Raw genomic sequence first — 17571 nt, 5'->3', positions numbered from 1 at the left:
TTTCCTAAACCCACACTGGCTGGGCCTGATCCTGTGGTTGTCCTGTATATGCTGCACGACCACACTCAGGATGATCTCCTCCATGAGCTTCTCTGGAACCAAGGTCAGGTTGACAGGCTGGTAGTTTCCTGGTTCCTTCTTCCAGCCCTTAGTGTGGATGGGCATCACATTTGCTAACGTCCAAGCAACTGGGACCTCCTTGGTTTTCCAGGACTGCTGGGAAAGCCATGATGGGAAATGACTTGGTCAGCACTTCTGCCTACTCCCTCAGTACCCTTACATGGATCCCAACTGGCCCCACAGACTTTAGTGGGTAAGGCTGCATTCTGTAAAGTACATGTTTCAGAGATTAAAAATTCTGAAACACCTGTCATGATGATGCACTTCATAACAACTGCGATTATCAAAATTTTTAAGAACAAAGTTCTGCCAATAAAAACACCAATTTTACATGTCATACTTCAAAATGTATAAGCAAAACAGCAGCAAGTTCCTCTAATGCTGAGCAAATGAAGAGCCGTCATTTTTCAAAGTGCAAAGGAAGAAATTTTTACAGAATCTTATCCAGTAAGAATGCCATGTGATAATGAACAAAGGTCAACTGTAGAATAGCTTGCTGAGTTATTTTTTATTTCACAAGTCTAAACCCTCCTCCTGCTTTTCAACTGCCTTGAAATTAAACTGCAAGTTTCAGGAACATCCTTGTGTTTTCCTAAGAAATAGAATCTTATAATAAACAAACATACAGGAGGGCAAAAGGACATTTTGAGTAAGATTTTAACCAAAACATGTTTTTCCTATACAAATATTATGATGTCCTTCAAACATATAAAACATAGCACAGGAAAACTGTGAGGATGCCTGAAACCTCTGAAGATACGAATGCACTTTTATAAATACTGCAAAAATATGTTTATATTATTTTTCACAGTTATTATGTCAATATTTAAGCTCTCTGGCTCACATGCATCTGCACAAAAGTTCTTCACAATTTACATGCAACAGTTGCTTTTCATAAAAGCCATACCCAGTAAGGGCAGAAAATTCTTCCCTAAATAAACAGCAAATACACACTAACCTCTGGAAAAATGAAATTAACTCCTCTGTATTTAAATTCAGAGGATATGAAGACACTAAGCAGAAGAACATGCTGACTTTTCTCACAACCACTCTCAGGAAACTAAGTAGTATTACTCTTTTGAATAAGGGCAGGAGCACTTGACTCACATACAAGTGGATGTTGATTAGTATGAGAATAAATTGCAGAGACTTCAAGAAAAAGATGACAGGTCAAACTGTTCAAGTGGGGAAACTTGGGATGGAGCTCATTTCTGTCGTATGCAAAGAACCCCTAGTGCTAGAATCTAATCTAGTGTGTACATAAGCAGACAAAACACTTCGCCTGTGTCAAAGCCATCTTTGCAGGCTCTCAGTTTCTCCTCGTTATCTATTTCAATTATGTAGGACAGAGAAAATAACAACATTTAAAAAGTCATAATTTTAAGATACAAACTAGTTCCTGCAGGGTCTGACCAACACATCAGATCAGAAGCAACAGGCACATTTGTAGGAAGTCATAATGACATTTAAAGACCTGAATAGTTTTATTACTACTAAGAGTTTGTTTCTGTTTCCAGTGATGTCAGTAAGAGCTCTGCCTTAGTAAGTGTGCACAGACACATTTCTTGGTAGAGCGCACAGGTGCATGTAGCTATCATGAGAAGATCCTATATAATCCATGTATGTTTAAAGAAGGAAAATGACATTGTAAGTAGCTTTCAACTGTTTTCTACTTTTATTTTCAAGACTGTTATTATTCAAACTTATGTATTTTAATTTTTTGGGGTGATTTCTCCATTCTAGGAGCAGCTGGCACTTCAAAAAGACAAATCAGCACACTTAGGGAAATTAAAGTTTTCTAAATTTTGTAATTATTACTGTATCGATTACTTACAACTACAGTTTAAATTCAAAATACATTCACACAGAAAGCTGGATGTTTCTCCTTGCTGCTTTAGCAATTGAAAAGAAAGGGAGAAAACTAAGGCTGCGTATCCAACTCTTTCAAGATTTTTGTAAGGAGCACAGTTTCTGAAAGCAGGGTATTTTTATTTATAATAGTTATGGGCAATTTGTATGGAGCACACAAGTGCTTTTCAAAAGGCAGTATATGTAATGGCAGTACTTAAAGGATACCAAGGCTATTTCTTCAATTACGTAAGTATTGAATTATCACTTGCACAATGCTTTTTCTGAAGCATAAACACACACAATTTTTTATTAAGACCACCTTGAAGTCATCCATCTAAAATTCAAAAAACCTTTCTGCCCACAAAGAACATTACTTTGGCTGATGAACAGTACATAAACATTATAATTTTGTAGAAACCCTCAATGAAAACTTGAAAAATGTCTAAAACAGGAACTCATTAACAAGCTTAATACCTGTGCCATGTGATAACCTAATCACCTAATAAGATTTACAAAAGGGATTAATGGATCCTCCAGCTGATGTATGGGTGACGTGCATTTATTCATACATGAGAGGACAGGAATTTTTTTATGTTTTGAAAGCAGAACAAATTTAATCTTTAATGGCTTATACAACTATGAGAATGTACAAAACTTTAAGAATTCATCAAAATACTGTATTTTTTGCAATCTCTAATGAAATGAATACACAGATAAATCCATATATTCTACACTATAGATCAGTAACAACATCCCTTAACTAGTGACTGAAAATTGTAAGCCTTAAATTGTCAGTTCAGACCATCATCAAAAATCTAGAAACAGCTTTATGATATTAGGCACTTAGATATCAGTACTATACAGATTTGGCCTGGAAGGAATATATATTCTGCTTTAGCTTATAAAAATTCTCTTATAAAACTGTATCCGCAAAATGGTGCAACTGATTAAATTTCATTTGATAAACCTGTCTTGGAGCCATACATCCCTTTGGGTTAAAAAAGAAAAAGTGATTTGTATAGGTTTGGTTAAGTGATAACAATTTGGCAGTCATACTCAAAAAAGCATGTTATGATGTAAGTTTTCAGATAATTTAAAATCAGAATGTAACTATGATTAGCAGACAAAAAGCAATTTAACAGCGTCATTTTTCTTTTATTACAGGAGTACATGGTGAAGCTTAATGTAAATTTTGTAAATGTGTCCTTTGGTCTTCCTGTGTATGACTTTACTATAAATAATAATAGTATCGAGATCTCGTATAACATTTTTTAGAAGCTTTCAAATATGACTATTTTACAGAGGTGCAAAAAAAATTATGGGAATTATTATTAATTTAACTCATTTATAGTTATGATACAGAAAATGAAAAAATAATAATTTTCTTCCATCTCCTACTTCAATGTAATGTATGAATAAAACTGCCTTTAACAGAAATTCCTTACAACACATTACAATCATGTAGTACATTACTCATTGCAGTTTTTGCTCTAATAAAAGCACCCATACAATGGTGCATAGAGCTTCTAAAAACAACAAAGGAAAGTCACTAAAAACTTGATGGCTGTCACAGGTGAGGAGGAACAACCACGCTGTCCAGTACTGCTTTGAGATTCCACCCTAACATCAACACAAGTGGTTATATATTGCTAAATATACGCTTTCATTTTGTTTTTTTTTCCTTCTGCCAAACCCCACATATTTACAAGTAAGAAAAACTGCCCTTTGACAAAACTATTGCAAATCCGATCATAGTAACTGCAGGCCTCTATAACTTGCAAAGCACAGTAAGGTTTATAGCTTTGGGTTCACTGATGAAAATGCCATCTTTAAAAACAAAACAACATCCTCATTTCACGTAAGTTCTACTGAAAAACCTGCCTTTCACAGAAGCTGTATTTTTGTATCCAAAACACCATGCAGTTTAATTTGAAAATTATTTACTATCTATACATACAGCAATTTCCACATTTTCTTTCAGCGAGAACTAAAACCACTTATAATACAAGCTTCTTAAATTGCCAGGAAAAGAAAAGATCCTTCAAAATTACTGAATTTAACAACATCAAAAGATGTGCACTTCACACATGATGTAAAAGGTCATTAGCAGGTCCTCTCTTCTACTGAATTTCTAATGTGAACTTGGGGAGTTTAACATAGGGAAGTTAGACCAGTTTATAATGTTGCTTCCATTTCTTCATATTCTTAGTGTATTTCAGATACATTTTCTCATTATACACATCTTTAAGATCCAGATACCTTGAGAGAAATATGTCTTTTTCATAGTTAAGCTACCTGAATATATATTTCTTGTGTAAATCTCCTGACATTAGTACAAATCCAGGTTAGTTTGGGATGACCCCAGGCAGGGCTGAAGTGTTGCACAATCTAATTCACACAAAAACCAGTTGGTCAACCATCTTTTTCATTACACATGTAGACAGGCATGGACATTTACAAACCATCAAGTCTGCTAACTTTTTCAGGAATTGATTTGTGGCGTGAAGCAAGGTTGGAAATTATTTATTATGCAGCACCACGCATACCTGCAATACAATCAGTAGCATCACATAAGAGTAATGTGTAAGAAACTGTATTGTCCTAGGAGCAAAAGTGGAATACAGAAGAAGTCATATCTTTGACTGCTGCTCATTAAACAATTGGTTAAATCCCTGACTATGCAGTATTCCAAAAGGCACAAGGCATCTGCCTCTCTAAAGTCACTGGTTCAAAAGCTTATCTTAAGAGAAACAAGTCAAGTTGATTCTACTGTTTCTGTCCAAAAGAAGTTATTTTACTACATGCAGCAGCTAAAGAGTTAATAAACCAAATCTTCTTAAGAACTGTCTTTAGAATGAAATGACTACATTAGGTCTTTAGCAAAGACTCAATTCTGGGGAATTAAGTCTCGGACTTACAAGGCATTAGAAATAGAATGGCTTCACTTCCCACTGCCCACGTTCAATGAATTTGTACTTACCCTCTGAGTGATGCTTTTTCCCTCTTTGACTTGCACTGCCAATCCAAGATCAGACAGTCTGCAATTCCCATTATCATCCAGGAGGACATTCTCCGGTTTCATATCCCGGTACACAATTTTGATGGAATGGAGATGCAGAATCCCACAGGTGATCTGAGCTGAGTAATAGATGATCCTTTTCATTTCCAAACCCCTTTCTCCCACATTGTAGATGTGATACTTCAGATCCCCTCCATTCATGAGGCTCATAACAAGACATAGATGGGTTTTGGTCTCATAGGCGTAAGCTAGTGTGACTATGAAAGGGCTGTTGACCTTCTCCAGGATCTCTTTCTCCAGCAGTGCCATCTTCTCTCCACTTTTCTTTTTCAACCTTTTCTTATCCAGTTTCTTGCAGGCATACATCTTGCCAGTATTTTTGACCTGGATGGCACAAACCTAGAGAATATGCACATGGAAAGGGCATGAAGAAATTTTACACAGAGACTGGAATATCAAGGATAGTAACAGGCAGGAACTGGGGAATCACTGATGCCTATTAGTAGCTGTTGATGCCAATTTCTATGAAGAGTACATTAGCAGAGCAGAGAAAACAAGGAAAAAACAAGCGTACAATCAGTTCGGTTCTGGACCAGTAGCATATGGCAGCCCTGATGCAAAGTTCTTAAGGATACCACTAGTAGACATGTACTAGCAAATAAAAGGAACAAGGACAAGAACAAAAATCTGTAACCATGAGAATAAGCAGCATATACAGATTGCATCTGTACAGTTTAACTCTCTGGACTCTCAAAAATCTCCATATTGTAGTTTGGGAACAGATCCTGATGCATGTTTTCCCCTAAACTCCAGCTAAAAATTATCTGGGAGTGTGTGATAGCACAGGCTAAAAAGATGTCAAGGAGCAGACTAATAGTTAACTACATGAACATTCATGCAAGTTTTTGTAAAGAAGCCTGCTTTTTTACTAGCATGGATACAGAATATAAGAACATTAAAGCAGCTCTTTGCTAACCAGAACCTCTATCACGGTATAAATAACCCAGTCTAATTTCTGGAAAATGGGCAATCTGAAGGAGCACATTTTACAAATCTTCATACAATGGCTTAATCCACTGCTCTTTGCAAACCCACCTGCTGGTCTTGAAAGGGGAGCAATGACTCACATCCTTAAAAGTACAAGCTCTTACCTCTCCAAAGCCACCTTTGCCCAGCACTCGGAACTCGGAGAAGTATTTCTCAGTTACTGGTTGCTTCTCAAACACTTTCCATTGGATAAATTTGTCATAAAAGGGGCTGGTCTGGAAGTCCTTGAAGGGCTTGTCTTTAAAGAAGAGTTTGGTTTCCTCCCTGGCCAGCTGCATGATATTCTCATAGTCTTTTGCAGTAGCTGCTTGGCATTTGCTGACCAAGTCAGAGCTCATGAAAGACAGATAGTTTTTGCCGCCTTCCTTAAGAAAATTGTTGACAATATCTTCCATGATGCTGTTCTTGAGATTGTCCTCTGCCAACTCCCAGCTTGCTATCTCATCCAGGAAGTTCCTACCTACCAAATATTCTGGCACTGTCTCTAAAAAGTCTCGGAAGAATTTCTTGCCAATGGGCTGCTGTTCACAGATGCTGTCATAATCAGCAACAATGGACTCTCTGTGCTCTTTGCACTGCTCAACCTTGGGCAGCGAGAGGCTCTTACGCCTCTTTTGCATTTCCTTGGCATCTCCTTCTCCACTCTTCCTTGCCTGGAGGTAGGCAGTGTTGGCAATCAGGTTGTCGAGCCCCCCCATGTCACACATCTTGGCAAGCCCTTGGGGTGGCAGAGCCTGTTTCAGACAAAATGAATAACTGGCCCAAGTGCTGTGCTGTAGCTGCCCTGCACTTCTCCCTGCTAGTGGTGTGTCAGAGGGCTTCTGAAAAACACCAGACAGTCTAACTGCTTTTGCATTAAATACCTCTCAAGGATTTTCACTAAGTACCTTTAGGTATAGGCACCATTTGTGGAAAGTGACTGGTAAGAGGTTTCTCTGTAAGGAGCTTTGAGTTTGCTATGTATAGCTGAGGGACGACATCCTAGGCAAACCCTCCCACTGGCAGCACCAAACGCACGTGGTTCAGCTGGTGTTTTTCAGAATGGGCCCTGATAACCTTTAAATGTACCAAGATTCCCTCTAAATGCACTGTCCCTGGCTGCTGGGAGCATACAGAGATTCCTGTCTGCAATATATGCCCTCTCCAACCCAGGGGCACTTTGGTCACAGTCAGTAGGACAGCCCTGGATCTCCCCCAGTTGACACCAAACATCAGCAGACTAACAACTGCATACCTTGTGATCTGGTTTTACGAAAAGCTTTTATCACAAATCTGCCATGCCTAAAAGACCTTGACACAGATGACCATGAGATGTTGAGCTTTAAATTACCACACAGTTCAGTGCTCTGAGCATTCACACCTCCAAAACTCAAGTTATACTCAACATCGGTGACTGAGCCCCGCAGACAGTTCATGCAAACCCTGCTGCCTTGAGTGGCTCTGTCTGAGCAGATTACATGCAGAGGCTAAGAACTGCCGCTGGTCTAAAAATAATAATCCTTATATATGAAACAACACAGCTCTGACTTCATCTCCTACCCACAGAAAAAAAGAGAAACACTTCAAACGACCAGCCAAATCTTGCCAAGACACTTCCATATGTTGTTTTGGCCTCAGTTTATTTTCCCTACTGAGCTTTATGACAGAAAGTGGTCGGATAAGAAGGTGGCAACAGCATATAGTTGAGATGACATCAACAAAGGGACAAAGCACATTATAATCAAGTCAAGGCAAATTCCACCTGACTTCACTTGCTGGCTGCCTACCAGGAGGCATTTTTTTCCCTTCAAAAGAATAAAAATTATGTGTGGCACTCACTAGGCTAAGCCCCCTTCTGCTCTGGGGTCAGGTGATTTGGCTGTTAAAACTTTCCTTCAATATAAGGAAGGTATTATGAGAACAAGAAAAGAAGTAACACTGGGGTCAAGCTGTATTCTTGAGGTCAAGGTCAAGTTTCTTTCTTCTTTTTTTTTCATGATCTTAGAGCAAGCTGAAGAGCTGAATCAAAAAAACTAAAGATCAAGAGTAATAACAGGCACCTTTCAGACTCCCTACAATAAGTGTTAAGCCCTTCTTGGCTGCTTTTTGCCACTCTACAACCATGCAGTATTTTGTTTTTACATGCTTAATCCTGTCCACATTGAATCCATTTGACATTAAAACTCATGCTCTACAAAATTCCCTCAGAGGTGTATTTTTCTAGGTGTGATGGAGAGGGCCATCCATTGCAAACTGCTGTGTGTGCATAAGAACAGGAGGAACTGTAAGGCAGACACCCGAAAGCTTGGCCAGTTCTGCCAGGTGAGAGCAAGCACAGGGCGGGAGAAGGTTACGTAAAGGGCTCAGCAGACCAGCCAACAACATAAGCAACACTGCGAAGAGCCAAAGGGAGAAATGGGGAATTCTGCTGTGGCTGTCCTGAAAATGGGGCCTACAGCAACACATTCCTGTAACACCCTGGGTAGAGAAAGGCATGAAAGGAGGTAATAAAGCTTTAATTTCAGCTTTTTTTTAAAATAAAGCTTTTTATTTCCTAAAATTCAGTAGGGTCTTTTTTATGTTTAGCCAGAATATCCACCACAGCTCAAAGAGCAGCAGGACAAATGGCTGGTAGCTAGGGTCCAAACGCTGAACTAAAGCTTACACCAGCTATTGGTATATTCATGCCTAAGCAAATCAAGGAAATACCTAAAGTTTATGGCACCTGCATAAGACACACATTTACAGCTCCAAAGACTATTCTACTCCATTAATTAGAATCTTTCCCAGTTTCTACGGAACATAAACTTTCTCTAAAACAACATAACTCCATGAAAAGCAAAATCAAACAATATGATCATTCAACACATACTCATTACTCCAGTCACTTTTGAGATTTGCTTGCTGACTTATCCAAATCTGCCCAGCATTTATTATTTCTATGGAGCAAAGTAGATCAGCATTAATCTGTAAGTTGATAACAGCTATTTAAGAGAGTGTTACCTGCTCATAAAACAGTACATTTGGGTGAGAAGTAAAAATGATTTATTTTGCATGTACAAGAGGTGAACAATTACAGAATTAAAAATGGGGATGTACTAGCAACCATGCTAATGGCCTATCAGGGTATGATTTGTAAAAGCTCTCTGGAGCAAAGCTCATAGAAAGACTGGGACTTAGGCTAATCTCTAAATCACAGAGAAAATATGCAGGACTTAAAATGCATTACCTTATGTTCTAGACGAACCTCAATCACTGGTCAACAAGGTACTTATAATATGCAAAGAGATACACACAAATATCAGCTGCTTTGATTTCAACATAAATTTTCCTAATACCTCATTTGTGTCAACACCCCTTTGAGCTGACACTTTGGAAAAACTCTTCCACAACTGTAATTCTCAGCTACTCTTGCCATGCATGTGACATGAGCTAAAAGCAGGGTTTGGTACTTTCCATATTCACCTATAAACCAAAGAAATATGAAGAAAGTCTTCTGATGGGATGATATGGCATTACCAGAGGTCACAGGATGGAACCTAGGACCAAATTTGGAAGAGAAAATACATGGTAGGTAAGATCCAGTTTGACTGTGACAGCTAAAATTTATTTCCACATCCACTCAGATTTTCTTTTTTTGCAAAAATTTTGGGAATACTTTTACACATACAGAAATACTACACAACAATGTAAATGCTATAGGCACTTCATTACTATTGTTAACATATTTTACATTTGTTTTCATTTTTAAGACAGACATCATCTGGCATAATAACAACTGATGTGATATAGTGTAACAGTGACTCAGGATTTTTTATCTCAGTGTGTAATGAAACAAAAGCTACATTAAAAAACCAAAACATCTTAAAAACAAGATTACAATATTAAACAAAACCACAGTAAACTCTGCAATATGCTTGATGACACAAAGACTGGAACTACTTTATGCAGTGAAGATAAACCTCTTTAAATGTACTTAGAACTAGATAGAAATACATCTGCTGAGAAACACATTAAACATTAAAGATAATAATTTTGAAGTAAAAATGCATATTATATTGCTTCAATTGCACCCATGTTGATTAACCATTTTTGTTAAGCCTGAATTTGTTACAGATTTAAAGCAATAATTCTCCCTTTCCATTACATATATTTTAAAAATCCCACAGCATATGTTCAGATTCATAGTAATTTGGATATTTAGGGAAAAGACAAAGTTAGAGGCAAGCATTTAAATATCTGTAAGAAAAAATTCGAAGATGATGATATATTCAGGATTTCTACAAAAATGAAAAAAAGCTTCCAAAATATTATGATCAATAAAAAGATAATAAAGAAATTTCTATCAACTGAATTTTCATGAAATCACAATTTAACTTTTTTCCCTAGATTTAATTAGTGCCTCCTTTCTTGGGTTATTTAAATTATCACTTTTGTTTGCTTCCTATATTAATCACCTAACCAGCAAGATTGTCTACACCGCTAATTAACTGATTATCAAATACACGTCTTAGTACCAAAAATCTTTCGATTAAAAATACATGTCTCCATTATTAATGTAGTTAAATTTTAATTTTATGGTTGTAGAAATAATGTATAGAATATAATAGAGCAACACACTTAGAGATACAACAAAACAAAAGTCATAAAGAAAACCTAAATTAGAAATGTTTAATACAGTGTGATGGAAAAAGCACATAGCAAATGTTTTACACACTGTTCATTTTAGATTAAAACCCAGAACAGTTTCTTAAAAAACATACAGTGTTTTTGCATACAATATTACTTAGGAATTATTTTATCCTGACAGTAAACTATGCAGTGTATCAGACCAGGTAAGGTGACCCTTTTAATTTAGTTCATTTATCAAAGATGAAGTGATCTGTGTTTAGGGTATACTCTGCACCACCAGGTTTCTATGCTCTGATACAGGTAACACTTTAATCATAGCAGATACATTTGTTGATGTAGCGTCTCTCGTTTCATTGTGGAACCCCTGCAGTGAGCCTGACCATGAACTGCACCTTGTGCAGCCAGGAGCCTGCACCAAACCCACTCTGGTCTTGGAGTAGATAAACCAAGTGAGTCGTGTCCTAATTGACACATTCCGTTCTGCATGAGCATAGGGCATAACACACACACCATTCCAACAAATGCAACAGAAAGAAACCCTTCCAGTTTTTATTTGCCTATTCTCTGGACTACCCAGTCCTGCTGGCAGAGGGGACAGCGATTATTCTGTTTCACCCACAAGGACATGCAGCAATTGTGGAAGGAATGATTGCATTCTCCCCAAACCACTGAAAGAGAAGAAAGAACATGTTCCAGTCACACTCAGCTGCTCAATCAACACCTACAGCAAGGTTCAAACTATCACTCTCAAATATTTATAATCATTGGAAACTTTAGAGACAAAACAGGTCATCACTGATTCATCCACTGAGATTGGATTATTATGACCATCCTGATGATAGTCAGTTTCATCATCAAGCCTTTTACTTATTTCCAAATATTAAAAAAAGAAATGCAAATATTCTCACCTTCTTGTATAAAGTGACAGCGTTTTGTGGCTGTCTAAACACATTTAGCAGCTCTGCCCAGGAAATAACTGCAACTATTTAAGTTCTTCCCCTTATCTTTCTCAGTACCAAAATAAAGCCAATGCACTACTGACTCACTATCACACAAGAGCATATCACCCAATTCTCATATAAAATGCACTGTTTGAACTGAAATGTATGGTACCAAGGAGGCATATGTAACACAGTATATAGTCTTAAAATGGGACTTTAGACCAGAAGCTATTCACAGGCTACAGTTGTTTCAACACTACAAAAAGTGTTATCTGTTATCCATTTACTCCTGAATAATATTTTAAAATGTAGTTACTTTGCTTTTTTTCCTTATCAGCACACATTTTCCTCACAGGAGTACAAGCGTACCAATCAAAGGAGTGCTGTAAATTATACTTTTTCCTCTCTATCTTAAATAGGACACTTAGCAAGCCAATTAAGATATTTAGAACAGGAAAACCCTATTTCCATTAAAACAATCATAAAAACCCCTCAGTGGATTAAGTTTGAGACAATATACTTGAAAACACAAAGCTCAACAGCACGGAAAGGTTTACCACTGGTTTAAAAGTTATCTTGAAGGTTTAAAGCAAACTCTCTGAGATAGTTTTAACTATTTCCAATTTAAACAGTCAAAATTAAGACTTTCTTTTGCATACATTGGCACTGAAGGTATGACTGTGTTTAAACTGAAGTGATTCCACTTTTGAAAATGAAAAGTGAACAACCAAGCCACTGCCTCCATTATCTCCGAATTAAGAGTGGGAAAAATACCACTTTCTAACTCAGACACACATTTATTTCAGAACAGAGGATTTTTATTTGTACTACCACTGTGTTTTCTGGTAGGCACCTCTGAAGAAAAAAGTAGCTTTTTCCTACCCACTTGAAAAATGTACATTATGATCTCAAATATGCTCACAGTGAAAGAAACTAAAACCTCTTAGTTGTGTACGTGTTGACAGAAAATTGGAAGCTGTTTTGTTTTACAGCACAGCTGACATGAAAACTGATTTTATTAGTTATTAGCTCAAAAATGAAGTATAAAGTACTACTAATGTAAAAAGACGATACAATGTAGAACAAAACACCAGTTTACTTTTGAGCATTAATAAAAGCAGTATTCCCTTCAAACTTTAAAATGCACCACACTGAGAGAAGCTTCAATTGAAAAACAAGCCAATGAAGTCACTACATACCAACACAATCTTCTTGTTTGTTTTCAGCTTGACATCTAAGACAGGCATCTAAAAGTAAACAAGAACAAGACTCAATTTGATTCTCAGGATTCCATCTTAAGAATAGGTTTGTCAGAGGAAAACATAAACTCTAAAACAAATTTACAGAGGTAAAAATCTCAAGTTTTGATGTCTAGTTTGGCCCTTAAACATTAAATAGCCCTCCTAAATTCTAAAACTATGCAAATGACAATGAAATACATATATCTGAAAGAGATAAGAAGGACTCTGAACTCTCCAGCATGTTTTGTTTATTTTCCATTGCTTTGGTATTTTCATAACTTTTGCTGAAAAAAACGCCTTCTCCATTTTGTAGATATAAAAGCCCGCAGATTTGTGCCAAGGCACTTAGGCATATTAAGACCAGTGCAAGCACAAAGCCAAACACTAATTACAGGACTTTGTTTTTCAGATGTCAGCATCTCCTTTTAAGGAAGTCATTCACAATTTTGATTTTTTAGGCTGTGCATCTCACCACAACTCCCACCACCTATTACTTTTTATAGTGGCTTCCCTTAACAAGTACCTGCATCTAATTTTCACAGGAGTCAGATATGCATACAAATACAGCAGTACATTTGATAATATATATTAATAAGTATGGAAAAAATATCTAATTAAAAGTATTTATCATCTTTATGCTCTCCAGTCTGTGGCTTTAGGATTGGATGGCAGGTCCAGGACTCAGTAAGATACAAGAGTGACAACTTCCAGGCTTCCTACTGTGCCACACAATACAGTGGAAAAATGCCTTTGCTTCTCCTTTGCCCCAACATGGGCTGCCACAGACACACGTGCACAAATCATGCACAATAGAAAGTGTTCAATGGTTATGTGAGCAAACACATTTTCTTCTCCTCCAAAGAAAAGGAACTAGTTTAAACAAGTGTCTGCAGGTCGGATCTGGCCTACGTGCCACTAGTTGGACCGTATTCTCCCAGAAGACAAAACCATAACGTGCTACAAGAATTTGGATTTGAGTACTTTTGCTGTCTCTGCCAGATAGGATCAGTACTTCTATTTTAGACTGATCTGCCCAGACATTCCTCCTTTTCTCAGGTAATAGAGAACAAAGAGGAGAGAACTCTAAAACAGCTGCCCTTTCCTCACTGAGATAAACGCAAAAGTTTCTTGTTGTCTGTTCCTATAATTTATATTTCAACAGCAGTTAAGGGCCAAGGTGTTGGGAAGATTCAGCCGAAGTGTTTCAGCTTGTATCATGGTGTGTGGGAGCCTACTGATCTGGGGTCAGGGCAGAAAGAGTCACAATAAATCAGCTGTCCTATCGAGCCCTAGAGTTGCAGTTCCAGACAGAGGCGCAGCACAGAGAGCCAAGGACAGAAATCACTGCCACCATACCAAAGCAAGCTGTCCCCACTCCTACATCATAACCCCAAGGCATTTAGTCTGAAAGGCTAAGGACAGCAAAGCCAGTACAGCTGCAATCCTGAGCTTCCCAGCTAACACCTGCATTTTTTCCTCTTTCCCTTGTGCATCTAAGACCACATTGGTTCAAAGAGTTAAACCAGTAGAAAATGGAGCCAACTAATACCTCCTTCCCTTGCAAAAGTCAAACAAACTAACTTTCAACAAGCGCCAGTCTAAGTCTGGCACTGCCTCCCACCTAAGGTTACTGTAGACGCAGTGGCACTACAGGAGCCAGACCCGCTCTGGCAGGGTCAACATGAAATTGCTAAACTGAAGTCAGTAATGATCAAGTTTCACATTCTAACAACGTGGTTTGTTCTCAAAAAATGGTTACCAGATTTTTCTGATAGTTTCAGATTAAAAGTACTCCCTTCGTCTAGTTAGGAAAAAAATGACTTCTTTTTTTAACTTTTATAATAGCTCTGGGTAGGATTTTGTTAATGTAAGACTTTTTTTTTTTTTATAGTGTCCTGTAACAGGCTAGCTACAATGGGGATAAATACATTTCTGAAATTATGGTTTACATGGCAAATGAAGCCAATTTCGTATTTCCAGAGTGGCCTCTGTTTACCATACAAAAGCAAATAATCTTCAAAACAATTAATCTCCCACCACTTAAGTCTGCGCTGCATCTTTTTTCCTCTAGTACACCCTTTTGCCTCTGCTGTTCCATAGCAGGTTGTCAGTAAAAATGTTTATGAGAAATGACAGCATTGCATATTTTGTCTCATTTCTGTTAAACCAAATCTTGACTTCATTTTCAGTATCATGGTTCCTGGCCCTAAAAAACCAAGGTGCTCTGGAGGGAATCTTGCGTCATTTTTCCTGCCAAAGTGTTGCAAGTCCAACCGAGAGGACAGTTATATCTAGGATGATTCAGCCCAATAGTAAAAATTGGATATGCACATACAATAAAGGAAGAATTTAAACAGTTTTCGAAGAATCAAGATAAATATCATATTTCACAAAAGTGTCAGAAATCAGTAATACCATTCAACAATGGAGGTGCTTTCAAACAGTCTCTGGATTTCAAAACCATTTCTCAGTACATTTATGTGTGTTAAACTGCACCAGTAATCACGCTTGTGAAGTAGGGTCAGACGCCCTAGATTAACAGATTTGAAAAATGAATTTATATGTACATCCCTAACTGCTTCGTAAAAAAAAAAACCAAACCCAAACAATAAACCCTTAACAAAACCCACCACACAAACAGCAGCCCCACACACGCAGCACTGGGTTCAGCTCGGCTGTAAGCCAGCGCTTGCGGAGTTTGCCCGCAGACGAGCACCAGCCCTCACGACGAAGGCGGCACTGCACGTGACGGGGACGGTGACCGAACAGTCCGGCGGGGCCCAGGCCCTGCGTGCGGCGGGGCCGGGCAGGGGGCACGCGCTGCCCGACGGGGCCGCGTGTGGCCCCTGGAAAGCAGCGGCCCGGCCCCGCGGGGCCCTCCTCCTTCTCCTCCTCCTCCCTCCGGGGAAGGCGCGGAGGAGGAAGCGGAGGCGGGAGGCATCAGCCCCCCCTCCTGCCGGAAACCGCGTCTCTGCCCTGCGCCCGCCGTGCCCAGGGCGGCGGGCACGGCCCAAGGCCCGGCCCAGGCCCCCCGCCCCGAGGCCACGACGGCCCGGCCGGCGCTTACCCATGACCTGCACGCGGCAAATGGCGCAGGTGTCGCACTCCACGTCCCAGCTCCACATGGCCACCGCGTTCCACTTCTTCAGCGAGAACATCTTGTCGGGGACGCCTGCCTTGGAGCCCGCGGAGCCCGGCAGCGAGTGGGGGGCGCCGGGCTCGTCCCCGTCCTCCACATCGGCCATGGCGGAGGGGCGGGGACGCGGCGGCCGCGCGGGCAGCAGCGCCACCCTCCGGCGGCAGCGCAGCCCCGCCCGCGGCGCGGAGAGCGGAACGGGCCCGGCGGCGGCGGCGCGGGAAAGGCCTGGCGGGAGGGGCCCGGCCCCGCGGCGGAAGGAGGCCTGTCTGCGAGACCGAATGCATTCACAGAGCTTTAGAGCGCTTTTTATGTTTCAGCAAGACACCTAGCAGGTGCCAACTTAGCATGGCTCATGAAGGATGTTCTCCTCATACGCAGAGTACTATGAGCACTTGTAGTGCAAGTGAATCAATCGCAACTTTACCAATGGACTGGACTGCCTTGATTATGAGGAGACAACCCAATCTTTCAATTTAACACGTTTCCTTAGACTGCTAATAGAAAAAGCCACACGCTTCAGCAGTGGTGTGCACTTTGGCTACCTTGGTAATAAAGTAAAAAAAAAAAAAAAAAAAAATTATATTGATCTTAAGGATTTTATGTTTCTACATTTCTCAACTATCTATTCAGAAGCACCTTGAACACTATTAAACAACATGTGAAAAAGATATTTTAACTTGGCTGATTCACACTTCTCTTAGTTCACAGTGTTCAGTTACCTTTGCCAACTCCACTCTTTTAACTCATAATTCATTTCCATGTTTAAAACCATCACTACACTTTTGAATTTGAATTACTGGGACTAGATGTAATCCAGAAAGTTTTAAATTAAAAATTGCTTTTTGTAAAAGCATTTTGTAAAATGGATTTTTAAAATTCAAATGTATCTGTTCCTAAAGTTAAAAAAACAAACAGAGACTTAAGTACATTTAATTTTTGCTATGTAAAATGTCAACTACCTCTAAATAGAGATTAAAAAAAAAAAAAAAAAAAAAAAAACAAAGCCTGTTGGAGTTTTGGGGTTTTTACACAATTTACCTTGTGTCTCTAACTGATGCAATTCTTTTTCAGTTCTAAGAGCAAGGTATGACAGAGATCATAATTATGTTTGAGTGCTGTCAAACCTACACACATGTGCTATACATGATACAAATTCAAATATAAACCCCACTTAGACTAGCAGTGAAAGTAGAGCAAATATGATACAGGCACCTTTGACTGTCCATACTGCCTTAGAGAAATAAAGTAATAGCTTCCCACCTAAAAATTATTTTCTTGCTATTTTATCACCTAAAGAGCTGTATTAGAAAAATTTCAAGCCATTTTTGAGAAATAGTTCTGGCAGTCAAGAATTCATCTGTCCCCTGCAGCCACACATGACATTAACGAGGTAGCACATGGGAGAGTGGCACAAATCAAGACAGCTCTTTCAGAGAGTTTTTCCCTATGTACATTGTCACTGTTTTTAACTGTAAATAAAAACCACATTATTTCAGATTGGGCATTTGCTCATCTCATTCACTGAAAACATTCCAAATTGAATATCTAAATAGGAGAACTCAAACCAAATTCTTTTCAGCCAATCAAGTGATTGTTCAGCTA

At 38.9% G+C, this 17571-nt stretch overlaps 2 protein-coding genes across 6 annotated transcripts in view; both read right to left on the bottom strand.

The window, feature by feature from the left end:
- The window catches only part of GRK7 (G protein-coupled receptor kinase 7), a 40626-nt gene extending 31681 nt beyond the window's left edge, over positions 1-8945 (bottom strand). For all 4 annotated transcript variants that reach the window (XR_004242055.1, XR_004242054.1, XR_004242056.1 and 1 more), the window contains exons 1-2: positions 6142-8945; positions 4952-5389 (exon numbers count right to left, since the gene is read on the bottom strand). Coding sequence is in view for 1 of the 4 variants with exons in the window: in XM_032119232.1 (XP_031975123.1) it covers positions 4952-5389; positions 6142-6744 (1041 nt within the window). In the remaining 3 variants the exon portion in view is untranslated. The remainder of the gene's footprint in view (positions 1-4951; positions 5390-6141) is intronic.
- A 651-nt stretch (positions 8946-9596) lies between these two features.
- RNF7 (ring finger protein 7) lies at positions 9597-16110 on the bottom strand. 2 transcript variants are annotated; one of them, XM_032119233.1, is made up of 3 exons: positions 15898-16110; positions 12789-12836; positions 9597-11316 (listed from the first exon to the last, which is right to left on the bottom strand). In XM_032119233.1, exons 1-3 carry the CDS (start codon positions 16073-16075, stop codon positions 11198-11200), a joined length of 345 nt encoding a protein of 114 aa, XP_031975124.1. In that variant the 5' UTR covers positions 16076-16110; the 3' UTR covers positions 9597-11197. The 2 variants fall into 2 exon arrangements, with proteins under 2 accessions (XP_031975124.1, XP_031975125.1); XM_032119234.1 differs by having other exon boundaries at positions 11260-11316; positions 15905-16110.
- Positions 16111-17571: the final 1461 nt, after the last annotated feature.

Source organism: Corvus moneduloides, chromosome 10 (assembly GCF_009650955.1).
Source record: "Corvus moneduloides isolate bCorMon1 chromosome 10, bCorMon1.pri, whole genome shotgun sequence".
Taxonomy (NCBI): Eukaryota; Metazoa; Chordata; class Aves; order Passeriformes; family Corvidae; genus Corvus; species Corvus moneduloides.
This window is presented reverse-complemented; position numbering and strand designations above follow the sequence as displayed.